Here is a 21222-nt window from a genome sequence, read left to right on the forward strand (position 1 = left end):
ATCTGTTTCCAGGGCAACCAGGGTACCAAATACTCTCCCAGCGGCTTCTCACTTGTGCCTCCTTTGTTTACACTTTTCATATCTCTGTGAAGATGTAGGTTGCTCTAAACAGACATGGGTGGGAGCAACAACAAAAAAAAGGCACATGTATAAAAAGACAACCAAGGATGATGTCAGAGTAACTCAGTCAATGTTATAAACCCACATTATGACTCAACAATTTCATCTCTGAGTAATTGTACATTATTACAAGTGTAGGCTTAAACTCGTGTTTTAAGATCAAGATTTAGATTAGACTCCCTACATTATCCATGTAATTGCTTGTACATAATTACGCCACTTGGAAACATGGAACTTAGACAGTTGATCCATGATGCGCAGCTGCGCGCGCTGCCTTGAGACGAAGGCTGTAGCACTTAAAACGGACACCTTTCGTTATGTTGCAGACACTGAGGAACATATTTGAATGTGTTTCTGATTACTACCTCGTTTGTGTATTGGACTTATTGAAAACCAACTCACGTCCAGCACTTTTAAGCTTCGCGCTTGCGCGTAATGGAGCCGGGAGCTGTCCAAATGCTGAAATGAGAAAAGGCGGTCCCCTCCCATTCCTCAACAGAGGACGATCCTCCACCTGCGAAAGATTTCACTTCATAAGTAACAACACGGGCCAGCGGGGTTTTCTTCACAGCGGGAGCTCTCAGATTTGAGCCGACGCTAAAAGCTTCCAGGCGATGCGTTTTTGGAGTTTCACCCCCTCGGCGTCCGACCACAGGACTGATATTTCTTCACACCTTCGCTTCGAGAAATCTGTTTTGGGAGTCAGAGTTTCGTGAAACTAAACTATGATTTGTGGCTGCGTTGAGGAATGTCTCCTGTATTCTTGTGTGACACAAGAACACCCAAACGCCCAAGACTTGGTCAGGAAGAAAGCGGTCTCCCTATTTGGATTATGTGTTTGACCAATGTAAACATATGGAAGAAATAAAAAAGTGAGCACATGGGAAACCCACCAGGAATGAATCGGTCCTTTATTAAGGTTTTGGCAGCTTTATTCACATATTTCATGGAGGCTAACAACTTCAGGTAGGCCAATTAATTTAACAAATATATATTATTTTATAGACTGAAAACGAACCATTTCGCCCTTCTCAAGTTTCGATATTGATTCAGTCAAGTAATGGTGACTTCTTTCACGGACTAAGTTGGTAATTGCTTGAGAGCTGCTTTGATAATGATTAACTAAAGTTGCTCTGCATTTCCAACTGTTTTAATTGCTTCTGTGAGCATTTGGTCCTCGTGATAGCCGATATGTAAAATGTATAATGTCATCATGATGTTTATCTTTTGCCCGTCGCACATGACTTTATTGTGATATTTACGCACGTAGTATTATTATTTATTCTCTTGAGACATAATAACAACAATTTTACAATGTTTCATTTGAAATTACGGCATTCTGTGATATCTGTGCATGATCTGACAAAATATAGCTCTTTTTCGTGAAAAGAAAATGTCGAAGTCACGCAAGATTGGTTTGATATGTGTTCTCTTAAACGCATTTTATAGTTTCCCTGTGCTTGCCCATCACTCTCATGCAGCTGTAAGGCGACAGATAAGGTGTAACTCCTGGTTTTCAGCCGGGACTTCAGTCTGATAATGTGATCTCTCTCTCTCTCTCTCTCTCTCTCTCTCTCTCTCTCTCTCTCTCTCTCTCTCTCTCTCTCTCTCTCTCTCTCTCTCTCTCTCTCTCTCTCTCTCTGTTCCAGAGTTGTGGATGCCAAGGAGCACGATTCCAGATCATCCTCCAACATGTCTCCATCAGACTTTCTAGACTCACTTATGGGTCGCACGTCCGGGTACGATGCGCGAATAAGACCAAATTTTAAAGGTTTGTTTATCATTGTCTTTGTTTTTCGGATATGTCCATGCATTTTACACATAGTGTCTGACAAAACCACAGAAACACAGAATGTGTGATCAGTATGAGTATTTATGCATGCAGAATACATTATCCACCTGCCCCTAAACACACCAGACTTTGACATTATCACTTATCTGGAGATCCATTGACTGTCATCTGATGCTACCGTGCTGTCAGTCCTCTGATAAGAACAATCCATCACTTCAGTTGACAGTAACATTGTTGTCCTGGCTTGAAATATAAGCCATCAACTAACCCCTCATTGTAACACCACACACTTGTTTTAATTTGGTAAAATCATGTCAGAAAGAATCCATATTTCCAATAAGTCATAATTTGGAAACAAAAAAAAAGGCTTGTAAATATCACAGTTGCAGACAGGGATGCCACCATGACAGGCCAAGTGATGATTGATGCCCCCGTGGCAAGGCTGCAGGCGACTGATTTCCTCTGTTGTTGATGTCGTGATTCTGGGGACAGATACAGCATCTGTCACTGGAATGGAGCTGAACGAGGAGAGGGCGGCCCGCTGGGGCTCAGGCCCACTCCAAGCTGGGTCAGGGGGACTGGGATTTGTTGGTTGGGGAGTTATTGCAGCAGCCAAGACATTGTAGCACGGGGTTTGAAGAGCAGGATTCAGAAACACATGGCCCAGATATTTCCTCTCCGTCTGGTAAAGAAAAAGGAAGATGTTGACAAGACTGCTGATACGGGCATAAGATGGGAGGAGGACAGCCTGTTTAACACCGTCTGGCATTTTCAGGGGAGGGATGAAGTGAAAGCAACTATTTCTAGCTCATGAAGAGAGGATGAGCACACCTGGATTAAAAGACATAAAGCATGATTGATGTTGCTGGTTGTATTTGTATTCTCTTTGTATTTTAATATTAATCATCTCATTTCTGAACCCTCGGCAACTTAAACAGATGATTTGGGTTGCAAACCTGCAAGTCATATTTTGAAGAGAGTGTTGAACTGTATTTCTCAAGGCTGACCTAGATTTCCTTGCTGAGTTTATTGTGAGGAGGGACTGCTTTATTTTTCCGCTACTGCTGTTAAATGTAGCTATACCTGACGACAAAATGAGGCAAATATTAATACCAAGTGCCATGCAATATTGATGAGGAAGGCACTGGGGAAGGGCACTATGAAGGGTTTACAACTTCACTTATCAGATAGGGAAAAGAGATTTGCTGTGACTTTAAACCTGTCAAGCCTGGCAAAGAGATGGCCGTTTAGGCCACAAGAAGGACGACTCCTTGTAGCATGCTGGCAGAAAATGCTCTGATTTGATACTAGACAGATTACTGTATGGGCTTCAAATGACGAGTACATTCATGAATAACCTGTATATTACGGTCTTGGTTCATTGATTCATCATTTAGTGCATTCAGAAATATTTGAATTGCTTGTTTTTTTTTTCCAGAGCGAAAATATATTTTGTGATATATCATAGAAGATTATGAAAATATTCCCAATTTATAAGCAGGAACCAGTTTACTTGGCAGTTTTTTTATTTTTTAAATTACTTAAACGATTAAGCGTCTATCAAAATAGTTGCAGGTTAATTAACTGTTAATCGACTGATCAATTATTCGGCAAAAAAAAAAAAAAGAGTCTCCACAAAAAGGTTCACTGCATAATTATACAGATAGTGCTGACACGGTCGGATGCCATTACCAATTCTTATATTTATTTTAGTATAACTGCATTCTTATAACATTCAGCAATATATATGTTATGATGCGTGATCTTTTGCGTCTGGTTTTGCGTCTGGTTTTTGTGCCACTCCTGGAGCTTCTATAAAAAAAGGAAAAAAGAAAGGCGGTGCTTGTTGATCATCCATGTTGACACAAACAGTGAAACAGCCGCTTGTGAACCAACAGACAAACATTTCCTGATGAAACATCTTCACTGCTCATGTCGTCCTTGATGATGTGGTTTCAGGCGTTTTTCTGTCATGTCATTGTCATTCCGTTTCACAGGTCTCCCCGTAAATGTTACATGCAATATTGTTATCAACAGTTTTGGCTGTCACAGAGACAACTATGTTGAGTTCCTCTGGCATTTTGGCTGATTTCTGCACACTGTTATCTATCCCTCAACCTGCAGGTCCACCAGTTAATGTTACCTGCAACATATTTATCAACAGCTTTGGTTCTATAGCAGAAACTACAATGGTGAGTTGAGCATTATGCACATGGTCTGAAGTCCTGACCCTTGCTCAGGAATTAAGACTTAATCATCTTATTTCTTTACCTAATCTACCTTGTTTTAAACTTTTACCATTGCTGCGTCTTCCCCTGACAAAAGCTTTTGTTGTTTGCCATTAAAAAGTGTCTATTGGCGGTTCCATAGGGGGACACAGACATTGTAGATGCTAAATATGTTCTCTGGCTATCCAAAACGTATTGGTTTCCTCTCCCGTGATGCCCCTGGTACATGTGTTATTCCAGGTTCAATAATTAATACAACAAATCCCAACCAGTAAGTCACTTAAAGTGCAAGCACTAACTGTGGGTGGCAGGACTCAGGCTTTCAAACAAGCGGATCTACTATCTGTGATGTGTGAAAGCATCTAGCTGCTTAGGGGGTAAAAATACAAAAAACCTGCGAGGCTGCATCGAAACTCATCACGATCAAAGGATTCATAATGAGTGATAATAACTACTTAGATTGTGAATGAAGGATGTTAATTTGCGCGGGAGCTGAAGCGCATGAGATTGCCAGGGAATTACACAGCTTTAGACAAGCATGCAAATATTTGGAAGAACCAATATTCTGATGAAATGTCAAACAACATAAGGGCCTCTCATCATCATGACATATCAATTACTCTGACCAACTGAGTTTTGTGACTCTAACTGATACTAACTGCACTGTCAGGCTGATGAGTTTTCCTCATCAGCCATTTCATCTTATAAATCTACCATTAGCTCCTTTAATATCTCTTACATAATTATGGTTCATTCAAAAAAATGCAAATGCAGATTTCAACAATAGTTAATTATCAAACTGGAGTATGACATTTAAGATTACAGACGCCTAGTGTTGCTGGATGACAGCTTTTTTGTTCCTCATCCATTTCATTATGTATCATGTGCTTTTTAAAAATGTTGTGTATTATCACAACAGTTGTAATTGGGTGAATGTGACAATAAGGTAAAAATTAATTGCAGAAAAATGTACTTAAAGTTTCAGTAGGCTACTCATTATGCACATGTAACCTTCCTGATAATGATTGTGCATTTTATATTATTACATTACTATTTTATATGCATTCAGATCATTTTAATGTTGAAGGTGGTTAAAGTGGACTTCATTTTAACTACTTTATACACTGTTTTGTAAATAACTTATTAAAATGCATACTTTTTTTCATCCCATATTTTCATCTATGAATTAAAACTGTCAAATAAAGTAGTGGAGTAGAATACTGTGTATCCCTCTGAAATATGGGAAAGTATAAATATTAAGTACCATTAAATGGAAATACTCAAGTGAAGTACAAATACTTCAGAATAGTACTTACGTATACGGTATTGAGAGAAAATGTACTTAGTTACATTCTACCATTCAAGAAAATTCATGTGAACACTTAGATGCTACATGTGGTATAGCTGCTTGTTATTATTATAATTGTGTCCATGATATATGCATTTTTGTACATTAGAGTAATCATGAAGATGCAATGTTTGTATTTTACTTCATCAAAAGGTGGATATTAAATATTTAAAGCCGATACCGTTGACTGATTTCTCATAACCCCAATCACTGGATTACAAAATATGCAAAACTGCTTGTCATCTCTGCAGGATTACAGAGTGAATATCTTCCTGCGGCAGAAGTGGAATGACCCTCGGCTGGCGTATAGTAAATACCCAGATTCCTCCCTCGACCTGGACCCGTCCATGTTGGACTCCATATGGAAGCCCGACCTCTTCTTTGCCAACGAGAAAGGAGCCAACTTCCATGATGTCACCACAGACAACAAGCTGCTGCGGATCTTCAAGGATGGGACTGTCCTCTACAGTATCAGGTGAAGTGTTGCATTTGTTGTAAACAACAACAGAAATAAAAATGACTCTTCTTGATGTATTATCTTCTTGATAATAAAAGTATTTGGGTTAGAAAGACAAAACTACCTTTTTTTTACATGACATCACACTGGGCTCTAGGATTTCCCCCTGCTGGTGGGACACGGGTCAAAGGATTATTTGAGAAAATAATCATCAGATTAGTTCATAAAGAAAATAATTGTCAGATGAAGCCCTAGTTTACACCATTTGTGATTGTAGGTCTGTAGCTGAGGTTAGAATCTGTTCAGAGAGAATAAAATGATACAGCAGAGAACCAACGCTCTGATGCGTAGCTCACCCCAGGACATGTTCACTCATTGCTTTTCTTACATTTTCTCTCAAACATCAAAGAGCGTCAATCTAAACGATACACTTTTAAATGGATTGTATCTAAATATAATCACTCCTTTGAAATGTCATCATTCACGGAAGTACAGTGTATCCCCGAATGTGGTGTAGATTTTTAATAAAAGAATACTGATTGCAATAGGGAAAATTAATCTCATGGAAATAGTTGAGTGTCCGAAGCGAATATAAAAATGGGAATCCGTCTTCATGTTGGTATCTCCGCAAGCAGGATTTTACGTAAGCAGCATTGTGTAAGACTCTGAAACATGCTGGCAAGAATGTTAAAGGCTTATCAGCCCAAACATTTGAGTAAAACTCAGTACAAGATATGAAACTGTGTTTTATTTCATTTCTATCCAACTTCAATCCCATGCAGCATTCGATTCTTTCTGCAATGATGCAACATGAAGCATACATTTTTAGTCCGTTTAGAGAGGTTCAGGTGTGGAGGCGTAGTGGTTCAACAGGAGAAATGAAAGGTGGTTTGCCACTCTCTCCATTCATGAGAGAAATGACAGAGTGAGCAGACTGTAGACCACAATGCATCACCAAGACAATAACTTGCAGTAATGGAAGTGTGATAGGAACCTGCTGAAGGGAATCCTACATGATATGTCAGAGGCTATCGCACAGGAGAAAGAGGCACTCAATACAGAGATGACAAAGAAAGTACCAAGTGCAAGCAAATTATTTTCAATTCACCTTCCACAAGTTTTAACATTTAAAATCAAATATATTCATTGGTGTGTTCACTGCATCTTATTTTGTGACTTTGTCTCGCATCACAGGTTGACTCTCATTCTGTCTTGCCCGATGGATCTGAAGAACTTTCCGATGGATGTCCAAACTTGTACCATGCAACTGGAAAGTTGTAAGCTTTGCCTTTGTCTCTGTTTTTGCCTTTGTTTTGTCCCTTTGCTTTCCACACTCGCACATCCAGATATTGATTCATATATTCTCTTCTGTCACCAGTCGGCTACACCATGAATGACTTGGTCTTCGAGTGGCTGGACAACGGTGCGGTGCAGGAGTCAGACGGGCTCACGCTGCCTCAATTCATTATGAGGGAAGAGAAGGAGCTGGGATACTGCACAAAACACTACAACACTGGTCAGAGGACACACACACAACCAGGCTGCTTGTATTTCACACAGTTAACGTTTCTCCTGGTCTTGTAAATGAATTGTTTTTGTGTTTCAGGTAAATTCACCTGTATAGAAGTCAAATTCCATCTGGAGAGACAGATGGGCTACTACCTGATCCAGATGTACATTCCTTCCCTCCTCATTGTCATCCTCTCATGGGTGTCTTTTTGGATCAATATGGACGCTGCTCCAGCCAGAGTGGCGCTGGGCATCACCACTGTGCTAACCATGACCACCCAAAGCTCTGGCTCCAGAGCTTCTCTTCCAAAGGTGAACCTCACTGAGTTGTCCCAGGAGCACACGTTTTGAATTTGCAGGTCTAGAAAGCCTTGTGCAGTGCTTATATCAAATCTTTAGGTCTCAATCATATAATATCACATACCTCTAATGTTGGAACATATTAAGAAACATCTTATTCCAGGGATGATTAAACTATAAGTGTGCAACTCTTTCGACCTGGTTTGTGTAATTCACTGCATTCAACATTCTTGTCACAGCCACGCAGATGTTGCCATCTAAAGTGTGTGTACATTGCCAACAGCACTGGTAGTCTGTGGTAGCTTATCTTCAAGGGTGAATTGCAATGCACATTTTGTGAAGGGTACTACAGGCAACGAGAGACAGATTTTGATGATCAATCACTCACCACACAGCAGTCTGCACCTGAGCACCGAAGGCCTCGGCCACGTCAGAGATTCTCACATAAAAGACACGCATGCTAATGAATAATTAAACAGAAGCCTTCGAGAGCTCAGAATCAGGAAAACAATAACTTAATATGCCTTAACCTCCCTCTAAAAGCTGAGTTGTTTTCTCCACATGCTAATCTGCAGTCATGGAGTTAGGTGGTCACACTGACGAACAGTAAAGAATGTCAGCTTCATCCTCTCTTTCTCAAAAGAAACATATAAAAAACAGTGATAGAGTTACACACTAAAAACAACTTTCTCTTTCTATTGGGAATGAAGGAAGCAATTATTTCCTGCTGTTTATGGCCACGCAATCACTGATATTATTGGCAGATCTGATACATTTGTTAGCAAACATTACCTATAATTACATACATGTATACATCTTGGTTAACTAACATAATGAACAAGATAAAGGGAGAGAAAAAATTAGGTAAATCTTTCAGATCTAGGGCTTGAAATAAATAAAGAAAGCTAAAAATAAATCTACGATCTAAATCTATGAATTCATACTATATTTGAACTGTTAGCTGATGCTGTCACCTTGAAGGATCTAACAAAGGAAATATGTTTTCTCTTCCAGGTCTCTTACGTGAAAGCCATTGATATCTGGATGGCTGTGTGTCTGCTCTTTGTATTTTCTGCGTTGCTAGAATATGCTGGGGTTAATTTTGTCTCCAGGCAACAGAAAGAGTTCCTTCGCCTGAGGCGAAGACAAAGGAGGAATCACAAGGTAGGTTTCCAAATCTTTAGTTGGTGATTGGTTATTAACATGTTTAGCCACATTAAGTGCGCATACAGCAACCTCCATCTAAAAAGTCAAATCTTTCACTTGCAAAGTCAAATCTCTCAACATCTACGTACTGGGTCAATTGGCTCAACATTTGGCACAGGCTCCCAAATGATGTATCCAAATAACTTGCCGATGCCATGGCCCCCATAAAGTCAACCGTTGTCATTTCCCCTGAGATGTTCCAATATTTGCATTATATCTGCTTAACAATATATCGGCTCAACATTAGCATTGTCGTAGTAAGTATATAAACATTCTAGCTCAAATCAATATTAATTCCCTAAGCAGTCACTCTGAGAGTTTTATCATTAAAGTACATCAGGTGATCTTTTTTTTATTTAAAACTGTTATCTCATGATTAGTGTTCATGTTCACATCGCTAACAGCAACACTGAGCCAGCGGCCATAAGAAGAGCTGCAGTCTTTTTAAACAGACCGAGTCAGTTAAATCTGTCCACAAATGCATGTGTTTTTCTCAGGATGATGATATGCGCGACGGCCGCTTTAATTCTGCTGGCTACAATACGAGTCAGTGTCTGCCAACGAAGGACGGCTCAGCTGTTAAGAACGCCGCTCCAGCTGCGACCCCTCAACCATCAGTCCCCAAGGACATCGACATCATGAAGAAGAAGTTTGTGGACAGAGCTAAGAGGATAGACACCATCTCCAGGGCCGCCTTTCCTCTGGCATTCCTTATCTTTAATGTCTTCTACTGGGTCACCTATAAGATCATCAGGTATGAGGACATCCACCAAAAGTAAAGACTTTTTTTTCTCATATGGGAAATGCTTGGAAAGCACAGTGAGATGAGATGGGAGACTGTGCATTGAGAGGAACCATGGTGGTGATGAGGACGGTGTTCTTTCAGGGATAATATATAATGTTCATGCATACAGTTTTGCTCATGTTCGGATATTGAGAACAGTTCGAGAAACTGACGATTTGTTGTTGTTGTTGAACAGCTACATAATATTTCCTGACAAATCTAGAAAAATGGTTTTAACTCGAGGCTTAGTAACATGCTGGAGAAGATGGACCAATTTTTTCTTAATCAATCTTGCCTTGGCATCCGGACAAAGAACAAAGAAACATACCATGGATTTTTAACCGTAAAGTAGCTTAATTAATTAGACACTCAAACACTTTTTGTGATTGCAAAAAAAGGGTATTTCTTAAGGATGTTTAGGACTCTTTTATATTGTACTATTGTCATGGCACTTCCTCTCTGTTTATACAAAATAAAGCAGCATAACATACGGGCAGAAAGCACACACAGACACATCGGTCAGACATTAGGCAGCAGCACACATTTCAGGCATGAGCGTGAACAAAGCAGATGAAATTCTGGTATCGGGAATTGGATACTGAATTTTTATGAAATACCTGAGGCCTTAGATATCAACGATTTGGAGAGATGAAGTGCTGTGCTTCTCTATTTTTTCAAGCATCTCCTCTCATTCAGTGGTCTATCAGAGCCGAATGCAGCGTTTGATCTTTTCTACCTGTGGCCAGACATCCACTTGTTGTTTGGTGTATTATAAATCATATTATTGGACATTAGATGTCACTTAAAATCAATGTAAGTTTATTCTAATGTTAAAAAAGTCACAATTTTTCATTCCATTCTAAAATAATTTAAACAAACTGCCATGTTTCACAGGCTAGGTTCATAAAAGTATAATGGCCAAGTGTAAAAGTCAGCCTACAAACTGTGAACACGCACGGCATTACTCAATCTTGTCATATGTCCATTACCACATGAATTCATTTATATTCCAGGTAAATACTCCAGGTATCTTAGGTATGGTTTTAGAGTTTTGAGCCTATGTTTTTTGTAGATTTAGTGTGATTAAATATTTATTGTAATGGAGGAAAGATTATGTTTCTAAAAAAAAAATAGCTTTCTGTATACTTCTTCAACCTCCGCTGTGGCCTGTTTCCCTTCACTTTGCGTGTTTGTTGCTGGATGATGACATTATGTTTGTAGATGGATTCAACAGTGAAGGACAGAACTGCATAACATTCATGGTACAGAGCAGCTAGTAGTCCATGCACTCCTGATATAATGTGTTGAAGAATTCCTTTCTTGAATGCTATTCCTGAAAAAAATGCTTATTTACTGGTCTGTACATCAATAAAATTGACTGCACCATATTGACTTAATTTCCACTTCTCCTGTCATGTATATGGTAGGAGGCTTTGTTTAATATTATACTGCATTTGTTGAAGCAATTACACTATATATAATTTATTTGCATGTAAGAAATGAATAGATGGAAGCCCTTTCAGAAGAGAATAACTGACCGAATAAGGCACAAACACATGGAAATGCTTTAAGCACCGTGCTTGAAAATCAAATCAAAGAAAACGACAAACACTGTCTCCTCACCGAGCCCATAAGTCAGGGTGATGACACACGCCATGGATCGCTGGGTGGTCTGGGGGGACGAAGATATGATCTGACAGCGGGTTTCTATTAATGCATGGTAATGGACTTCACACTGTAGTGTTGAGATGCCATAGGCTGAGTCGTACCAATCAGTTGAATGGAAAATATAAGTGAGGCACTCACACACAAGAGAGGACAATTGATATTTATAATAAAGATGCTTCTTAAACTGTTTCCACTCAAATATATCATTATTAAAGAGAAAGGAGTGGCCATACCAGCTCTCAATAACCTGTAATTACATTATCCTAATAATAATGCTATTAATTCTCATACTGTGGGTAATGCCAGGTTCCATCAAACTTATATTAATTTTAAAGATGAATAATACATGGCCTGTGGTAGGTTTTTTGAAAAGGCTGCATGAATCATCTAACTACTATTTCAGTGCACAACACACAGGGATTATAAACTAATCAATAACACAAAATCCTAGCATGGAAATAGCATCTATTCCCCGACACAGCCTTACATCTCTGCCCATTGTTATTGCAGTTTGAATATGCAGGGCTGCAAACGCCTTTATGCAATCAAGTTCAGTATAACGGCTTATGAAAGGAAAATAATTTGCAGCTTATGATTGTGTTTAAGAGGGAAAACAACTTTCCATCATTCATTAAGGTTTAGGGAAGCTGCTTTGTGAGGTCTGAGAGAGGCAAGAAATGAGTGTTACCATAGCAACAGCACAGCAATTTAGAAGGCCAGTGTGAGAGAAAAGTGGGAAATTAATGGAGTTGAGAACACTGGAGCATGATTTTGCCAAAAGTATATGTCTCTTATGCCTGAACATGAACACTAAATAAAACATTTCTACTGTTTAAGGTAGTAAAACCAAAGCAGCAAATTCTGCTTCTTTCCTGTAGTTTATTCAGAGGATTTTGCTTCTATGCACTCTTTAAACAACAAAACAGGCACTGAGGGACAGTATGGTTTACGTATGGTAAAGTGTGTCTGGAAGTTTTTGCCAAGTTAACATGAAATAAATGGGTAGCCTGTCATATGAACGAATTATTATTCATCTTGTGTTGACTGTTAAATGTCTAGTGTAACACACTGTTAATTCATTTTTTGTGTGTGAATCGATGAATACTGTTGAATTGTGAGTCCTAACAGCTTTTTAGGATAGCATAGGATATATACTTTACTAACCCTAACCCAAGGGGGAATGTGGTTGCGGCAGCAGCAAGCAGAGTATAGAAGACATTTAAGAAAATGTAATAATAAAAGTGCAAAAATGCAAAGTATATGAAGTTTGTATACATAGTATATAGAGTGAAATATAAGTATGTACAGTGACCAACTAAACAACAAAAGCGGTGCTAGGGTTATGGATGTTGATGATTCAATTGACAGAGGATTATTTTAGTTAAATAATTGAAATATGGAAGCATTGAAACGAAAGGTTGCTCACTAACAAATAGGTTCTGTTTTTTACCCAGTGTTAGCTCACCATGTACCAACTCTACTATCTCTGGGCTGTGCACGGCATGGTAGATACAGTATAATCAATGGCTTCCCACTTTGTTTGGTTGACCCACTGAGTTCCAGAGTCTAGGACTGACCTGGATCAATAACAGTGGACTCCAGACCGGTGCCCCTCACCACACACCATCAATATAAACATGGCTCAGCCGCATCAACAATCATTACAGGGATTCAACATTTTGTTAAAAGCACAATCTGAGGAACCTCCTGTCACTCTTAAATTAATTAACATGTTAAATAGTCACATTCAATAAAACACTTAATATATATTGTGGCAAACCAGGAGGAAAGGAGGAGCAGACAGAGCGCAGGGGGCGGATCCCCAACCTCAGGTTGGGGGAGGTGGTCGGGGGAATGTACTTTCCAGCGCAGGTGCTGCAGCCAATCGGCACATGGCATTGGAAAAAATATCCACTCATGAACATTTACATATATACACAAACATACATATATAATTGTTTTTAATTGCAATTTTGAAATTGATTTATTCATGAGTAGCTTTTTGTCAGTACTTTACTGTTCCTGGTGGCAGTAGATGGTTGGCATCAACACACTCATCAAAGGATGCCGGCCTCAATCAATTGTCAATTTGTCTGCATCAATAAGCGAGATAGGATGTAGATTTTGTTTTCTCATGTCTGGGATGTTTCATAACACAGCAGCAACACTCATCTACCACGTTTTCATTTCCTATTAAGTGAGGGCACCACAGTGGAGAAGAGAAACCCTGCAGCCCTTTTCCACCACTCAGAGTTAATAGAAGTTAACAGACAATAATGGGATGACAAACCATATATTTTCCTCCGGGTAGCAGTTTGGGCTTTCAGGGAACACCAATACAATAGAATTTTCTTTTTCACATGTGATCCATTTCTCCCCGGCCCTTTAGTGCTGTTATTTACCGTACAAAATTCACAAATCATCTTCTGCGCTAGAAGTGACAGGGGTGTTTGTCTCCCCGCCAAAAGGAGGTAGTGTGGCTTTGCCTGTTTTCTGTGTGTGAGCGGTGAATAAAGCAAAGAAGTGTTGATGTGTTTTATCAACTTGCATGCTGGCTGAAGTTGACTTATCTGACTATAACAGCAAAACCTAACTAACAGGGTTCTTTATTTCTATTCATACAAGACAAAAATATATTGAGTAGCTCTAAACACTTCATTAACCCACAGCAGCATTGCCATCATAAAGTAACACACAGGAATCCCTCACTTTGAAGGGATGTTTGGGCTATGTTCAAGGGAGTCCTGCGGCAGTGAGTCCAGTGGAAGCTGTTACTTGCAATGAAGCGGACATATAAAAGGTGTAAAAGAGGGGGAGTTTAGCTCTCCTGAGTACTACACACAGATGGAGTAGCTCCCAGAACAAACATGCAACATCCTTGTTGCTCAGCCCCTACTGGGAGGAGAACAAAAAGACCAGCTATTTTAGCAAACACCATAGCCAAGCGGCCACAGACCTCATGCAGGAAGTATAGTCCTTTTAAATAGGATTTCATGTTTACTTGGACAAACTGCATTTTGACTAACAGTTATCTAAGAAACAGATAGAAGAAAATGAAATACGGGAGGGAAGTAGTCTACCACTAAACTATTTCAGTAAACAACAGTCACTGAGCATATTTATAACCTCCTTGCTCAACTGTTGCTTTTATTCATAACACAAACTGTTCCTCTGCTCTGAGGGGTCTCCTCCTGAATAGCACACAGCAGCAACAGACATTGAAGAGCATTGTTGAACACAGAGGGTCTTAAGGGACACAGAGCAGTATCACATCAGTATCAGATTAAGGCCGGAGGTGATCCAGTGGAAGAAGGCTGAGGCGCTACACAGCAGCAGACACTCGATAGATATAAACCCCAAGAGTCTGAGGGAGCAGACACACAGAGACTACTCTAAACCAGCAAAGGGTGCAGCTCTCAGTCCAGGTGAAATGTGCAAAGCACACAACACAATACACTATTCAAGATTTTGCTTTTCCCCGCATTAATGCTAGCTACTTGGGATTTCCACAAAAACCACATCTGCAGTATATTATCTGAGCATAGTCCTCTGAGTGTCTAAGAGAGCTGCCAAATCCCCATCGAGTTGGACTTTAGACATGTTTTGGGTTAGCCTACGATACCTCCCCACATCCACCAGGGGGCTCAGCCTCGTCTTACTCCTCTCCACATCCCCCTGAAACACTTCCCGACACCTCTGGAGCCCCTTCACAGAACCTGGCTCGGGGGTCTCCTCATGTCCAAGGCTCATGTTCTCCTCCTCTTCGTCTTCTTCACAAAGTAGCAATGACACAGACTCTCTGAGGGACACCAACTCTTTCTCCAGTGCCAAAGACAATATTTGAGCTGCACCCTGTCCTCTTGCACCTTTGACAGACTGGATGGAGCAGGATGAAGGGAGGTAAGCCAAGAGAGAGTCCAGGAAAAGGAGCGTCTGTAACTGGCTGCAAAGGAACAACAGAGCCACAATTTACATATTATCAAAAAATGAAAACATGATTGTTGAAGTTTCTTCATGTCTTTTGATCATTTCTAGCTGCTTCATAGTCAGAGTATATTCGAAATTGTCATTGTAAGCGCTTTAATGTCCAGAGAATCCTAATCACTTTGATATTCGGTGGAATATCACACGGACATGCCTCCTAATCGACTTCAAAGCCACGTCAACTTTGAGTCCATTAATATAAATTGAGCGGTGTCCACTTCTACTACCTTCCTTATTTATTTTAAATAAAAATGAATACCTGGTAGTGTCTGAACCAGTACCACAAGCAGTAATATCATACTTTGCAAAGTATTAGCAAATACCTCTATTTAACAACATATTCTGTGTTTTTCTGACTTTACTTCAAAGTAGCAGCATTTCAAAACATGCAAACTAAACAAAGTTATTAATACAAATGGCATTTAGACAACAGAAAAACAGGGTAATATCAAGTCGGCGCTACAGAGAAATTATTTTGCATTGAATCCTGCTGCCAATGGTGGAAGAGTATTACACTGATCTACAGGTGGCTATAATGCAGTTGCAGTAATGTGCGTAAGGTGGGGAAGAAAAAGACCATTAATATGTAAACATGTTCTAGCTTTGCAAATGTTTTACGAGGAGGAAAATTAATACAATATAATATTTGTTCAACATTTTGCTCAAGGATACACACAAAGCCTTTTGATAAGTAGCAATTAATGCAAACAGAAACTTTGTGAGCAAGATGAGTCTATGGGGCACCTTTAGCTTAAAAAGACATCTTTTCACTTTATGAACTGATAATATGACTGTGTCCAAAATGCTATACTATCCAAACCATCAACACACAAACCATCAACACCACAGGCTTCTTATTGCTATCTCAAAATCAAAATGATTTACCTGGAGTGGACAGACAGTTCCCCCTGGAAAGGTGTTATCTGATGCCAGTGTAGCAGCATGAGAGAAGATGGTCCTGAAGAATTTAACAGTAGATACTGAGGGCTCACTTCTATCCTCCTACAACCGGCTATTCTGTGAATCCAGCCATCAATATCACCCAAGCTGTGATCAGGAGAGTCTATGTGCAAGACCCAGCGATCCAGCAGCGCCATCAGGCTCAGCAAGTCCTCTATAGCGTCATCTGGGCACAAAAAGAAGAAACCAATAAACATATACGTATCAAAATTAACAGCACAAGTTGTAGCCTTTTGTGAGTTTACCTGTTTTGAGTTCGGGATTTTTCAACAGTCGGGTTTGGAAATTACTGTGGATGTCGAAAGCAACTCGACCACAATGCAGAACAACCGGTGTTGGGTTGCTCACAACAGAAAAGGCCTCTTGTCTCGGGACATAATGGAGCATGACACGGCACTTGACACAGCCGGAGTTCAACAGAGGCGTCAGCCTGGTCACAGCAGTCACAGCCAGTCTGCACATGTTGAGATCATTGGGTATCTCAGCATTGTGCTGCTTGCTTCTTTTGGCTGCAGGCGCTGAGATTGTGCAGTGAGAAGAGAGTGAGGAAGAGGAGGAGGGTGGTGAAGATGAAGAGCAGGGCTCAGGGAGGCAGAACACTTGGCTATGGGCCTCGATGACTTCAGGTGTTGAGCTCTGACCCGCCTCTGTCAGGATGGATAAGCTCACACTGGCCACTGGTCTGGAGCAAAAATAACACATCACTAACAATCAGATATCACATGGACAGTAGGTAATCAAACTGAAGATCAGATAAGCCCTCCCACTACAAACTGTGTCTGCTTGTGAACTGATTAAGTACACCAATATCTCCAGGTGGGGAAATTTCATCAACTCGACAAGTGCACCAATCAAAACAGCAATATATGGCTCTTGAGGTAATCATGTCAGACGTAGTTTTTCCTCCAAATAATAAAAAAAAAAAATCTGATAGCTTCTTGTTCCCACAAAAGGTGATTGGAGAGTTATTAAATACTTGTTGCCATGGTGAAAGTCTACCCACGTTGGGGGCAATCATAGAGGGAAAAAAACATCCGTACTCCGTTAGGGTTAATCGTTTACACAGATTAAGAGACTGAGATTCATTTGAATAATTCATCAAAACGTTAAAGTCTTTGAAGACAAGTAGAAATAGTTCCTCCCAGATGTGATATACACATCTGGGAGGAACTATTTCTACTTGTACACAGAAAAATAGCACCATAATGTTTTAGTCCTGACAAGTCAAATCAAGCAGCAATGATACGTTTTGACAGCTGGACAGTGTAGTACTTTCAACTTGATTAATAATGAAGGGCCACAATAATATTGTCTGTATCTTTGTCATGGATTCACTCATCCAGATGAACTCATTATGCCCAACAAGACATCATCATCACAAGTGGATGAGCATTTTTAGAAGAATTACCACTAAGAGTTCAGATCATGTCATGTTCAATGGGCCATATTTCGGAGTCAATAAAGCTCACACATTCTTCATCTTCACGCAGAATACAAAATAACAATGAATTTCAATTAATAAAGAAATCATCTTTACATTGAGCTGTCAGCAGTTAGTGTCACTCCCACAACCATTCGCTCCTCGGCGATGCGATGCCACAGCTTGTCAACTTGAGGTTTTGAAGACACTGCTGGCATGTCTTGCGTCTTTTCATAAATTGACTCATCATCATCATCATCATCATCCCACAGACTGATGAGGCCTTCCTGGACAGAAAGAGCAGAGACTATAATCAGCGATGACAAGTGTGTGACAGCATTGACAGCAATAGCAGTTTACGTCAAACATTGCAATTTTCCCAGATTCACATGTAGGGGACATTTAAAATACTATTTAAGAACAAAAAGTGCAGCACTGATACTTTCTGTCAAAACACAGTTTAATCCTTTAGAGAAATTAGCTTTTCAAAAAAGTTTGTGTGCGGCCACACGCACCTTTTGTTGTGGAGGTCTGTTGCATCAACATGAAAATTATAGCAATTGCAACAACCGCTTTTTGTTTTCATTGTCTGCATTTGCTTCCTCAATGATTGTGGGAACATATAAGAGGCCATTTCAAATATGACAACTTATTAACATGAGTGACAAGTGTTGGAGTACAACCTAAACCACTGAGGGGGAGACTACCAGATACATACCTCACTGTTTTAAAGTAATAAATACATATGTCCTTAAATTCCAATGAAGATATTATACAACTTCCCATTTTTTTACTATATGTTACTAACATTTCATTATCATAGAATTGCAATGAAAAACTACAACAGATAATATCAGAATGCTGTCTAGATATCACGATCGCCATAAGACTTCATGTTATCCTGTCTCAGCGCAAGAGGGATGGCAACATTTCAGGTATAATAACACTCGTAGCAATTTGGTTGAGGGAGTTGCTGGTTTGATTCCCATTATCGGCAGTTCTATGACCTCTCGAAACAAAAAGAATTAAATACTGTAACACAACAGGCGGTGCTCGTCAGAGTTGTGTAATCTCGTGTGTGTACTGCACCTGCTCATGCTGGGTGAGAATAGTCTCTCTTTCTGAGACAGCATTGGTAAGGGCTTGGACCGACTGCTGCAAAACTCTGCTCTTCACTCTCATCTCACTTTGAAGCTCCTGGAGCACGGTCAATCCACTCTAAATAACAGGTTTGATTGAGAGTTACATACAACACACAGTGGGTCTGACAGGTGAGAAAAGAAATATTTTATAATGTCTCACATGAATAACAATCAGATAATCTATTACACAGCATAATGTTGTGATACGAATTCAATTAAATCATCATCAAAGCATTTTTTCTGACAATTTCAGTATATTCACCATATGGCGAATCTATGTAGAACTAAAATGTAAATAGTAAAATTGATGTTTAATGAAATTAAGTAAATTCCACTCTTCACACATGTAAAACAAAAACATGTATCCCATACTTTTTTTTGTAAAGCAGTAATACAATGTGATAATATCTTCATGGTATAGTGAATTATTGTCCAGCCAAAAGATTCCAGTAATAGCACATACATGCTCACCTGTAGTCTGGACTCTAAAGCTCGAAGGGTGAAGAGATCGTTCTCTGGTGGAGGAGGTGGTGTCGTTGGTGCTCCACCGTCCTGCCCGCGCTGAAATGTGCAGTTTCAATGAGTCATGATGACCACCTTCTGACGTTCACTTTATGTATTGCACATGAGAAATGAATATATGTCTTACAGAATATGAAATGCCACAGAGATCAGTGAGGAGAAATGTTTGCAAAGGTTGTTCTGTTATGCCACAATCCTTAAAAACCAACAGCATTTGGTCTGTTCCACATCCCAGGAAGTCATCCACATGGACAGAACTGACACTGGACCAGTGGCAGGCTATCTGGGGAGAGAGTTTAACATTGTATGTATATTTAAAAAACTTGTTAACTGAAAATAGAGCTATTCAAAAACAGATATTAGATATTGAAACCTCAGTTTACCTGAAATGTTTCCTTCCACAGAGCACATACATGCCCCTGGTGAAAAGATATGACAAGCAGGCAGCCATTTCTTCCAGTGTTGACGAGCTGAATGTTTTCAGGTTGTTCAAAGGGAAGCTGACATACATCTTTCAAAATGCCGCTCTCAAAAAAAACGAGTTGCTGATTAGAAGTTGCCGCAACGACAGCAGATTTCAGCACATCACCCACTTTTTCAGCCGACAGCACCAAGATGCACTGTGTGATGGAAACGTAGGGAGTTGGCAAAATCATATTGCCATCAAACACTTGACCACTTTCAACAAAATAGCCTCTGGATTGGCTTGTGGGATGAGTATTAGAGCTAGAGTCTGGAAGGTTTTGCAGTCCAAGAACAAATGCCTGTTCTTTGTGGAGGGGGAGTTCTCCAATAACACAGTGGGACAGCTGAACGGGCATCTGTCTCACCTCTCCTGTCTGCAGAGAGGCATGGAAGACATCCCCAGCATAGCTCCACACCACTGTGGGGCCCTGGAGGATGGACACATTCTCCCTCATTTGATACGGTAGTTTAAACTCTATGCAGGACTCAAGTCGGTTTGAGCTGCTCAATGTGAGGAGACTATACTGAAAGCTGACCCCTTTCTCACTCTTCTTTGTCACTAAAATACACGGCGTGGTGACTCTCTTCTGAACATTTAGGGCACTTTTGCACGTCATAACATCGACACGCGCTGATCTCTTCCTGCTGACGACAGCCGCTCCATCGGCTGCCTTCAGAAACGCGTTGGTTTCCCGTTCAAATGAAAGGCTGCAGAACATTAACTCACTTCTGTCGCTGTCGTTTGTGGCGGACGCTCGTTTACAGTCAAATAAGATTATCTTTCCACACAGGGAAAGTCGATGGGGATTTCGATACAAATCTTCCGAGAGCAATCTCTCCATGCCGCAGGGAAGCTTCGGGTGCCCACTAGGCTCGATCCCTCCTCATTGACAGCTTGATTTAACGTGATTGTTAAGCAGGAAGCTGTCACTTTCTTGGCAGAAGTCTCACCAACGAGTACATTTGTAACGACTAGTTGGTATATTTACTTGTGTGAGATAAAGGTCCCCGTATTCAACGTTTCACTGCGGACTCGCAGCGGCGCGCCAACTGATATTGAACGCTTCCTGACACACCGAGTGCATTGTGGGTAAGACGCTGGTAAACAGTAGTGAGTTGACGATATTAAGCTAAAGTGTTTGCCTTGCTCGTCATATTTAAACAAATCAATTGAATACATGACGATTAGATAAACACTTTTTTTGTAATCTTGGATACAGCTGCAACGCTACCTCCGCTCTAAATATAGCGATAGTCGAAGGTTCAAACAAACTATGTAGCGGAGAGGTGTGGCTACGGATGGAGCCAAAATGGCCG

At 40.2% G+C, this 21222-nt stretch overlaps 2 protein-coding genes across 2 annotated transcripts; one reads left to right on the forward strand and one right to left on the reverse strand.

Moving 5' to 3' along the window:
* Positions 1-1000: 1000 nt before the first annotated feature.
* glra2 (glycine receptor, alpha 2) lies at positions 1001-9739 on the forward strand (the record flags this gene model as incomplete). The annotated part of the gene is made up of 9 exons (XM_079231184.1): positions 1001-1086; positions 1770-1891; positions 4037-4104; positions 5740-5963; positions 7140-7222; positions 7324-7461; positions 7552-7766; positions 8769-8918; positions 9458-9739. 9 exons carry the CDS (start codon positions 1001-1003, stop codon positions 9737-9739), a joined length of 1368 nt encoding a protein of 455 aa, XP_079087310.1.
* Positions 9740-13414: 3675 nt separating this feature from the next.
* fancb (FA complementation group B) lies at positions 13415-20747 on the reverse strand (the record flags this gene model as incomplete). The annotated part of the gene is made up of 8 exons (XM_079231332.1): positions 13415-15355; positions 16282-16522; positions 16602-17038; positions 17894-18063; positions 18866-18994; positions 19390-19479; positions 19568-19723; positions 19824-20747. 8 exons carry the CDS (start codon positions 20745-20747, stop codon positions 14944-14946), a joined length of 2559 nt encoding a protein of 852 aa, XP_079087458.1. The 3' UTR covers positions 13415-14943.
* Between the last annotated feature and the right edge of the window lie 475 nt (positions 20748-21222).

This window comes from Taurulus bubalis (genome assembly GCF_910589615.1).
Source record: "Taurulus bubalis genome assembly, chromosome: 15".
Lineage (NCBI taxonomy): Eukaryota > Metazoa > Chordata > Actinopteri > Perciformes > Cottidae > Taurulus > Taurulus bubalis.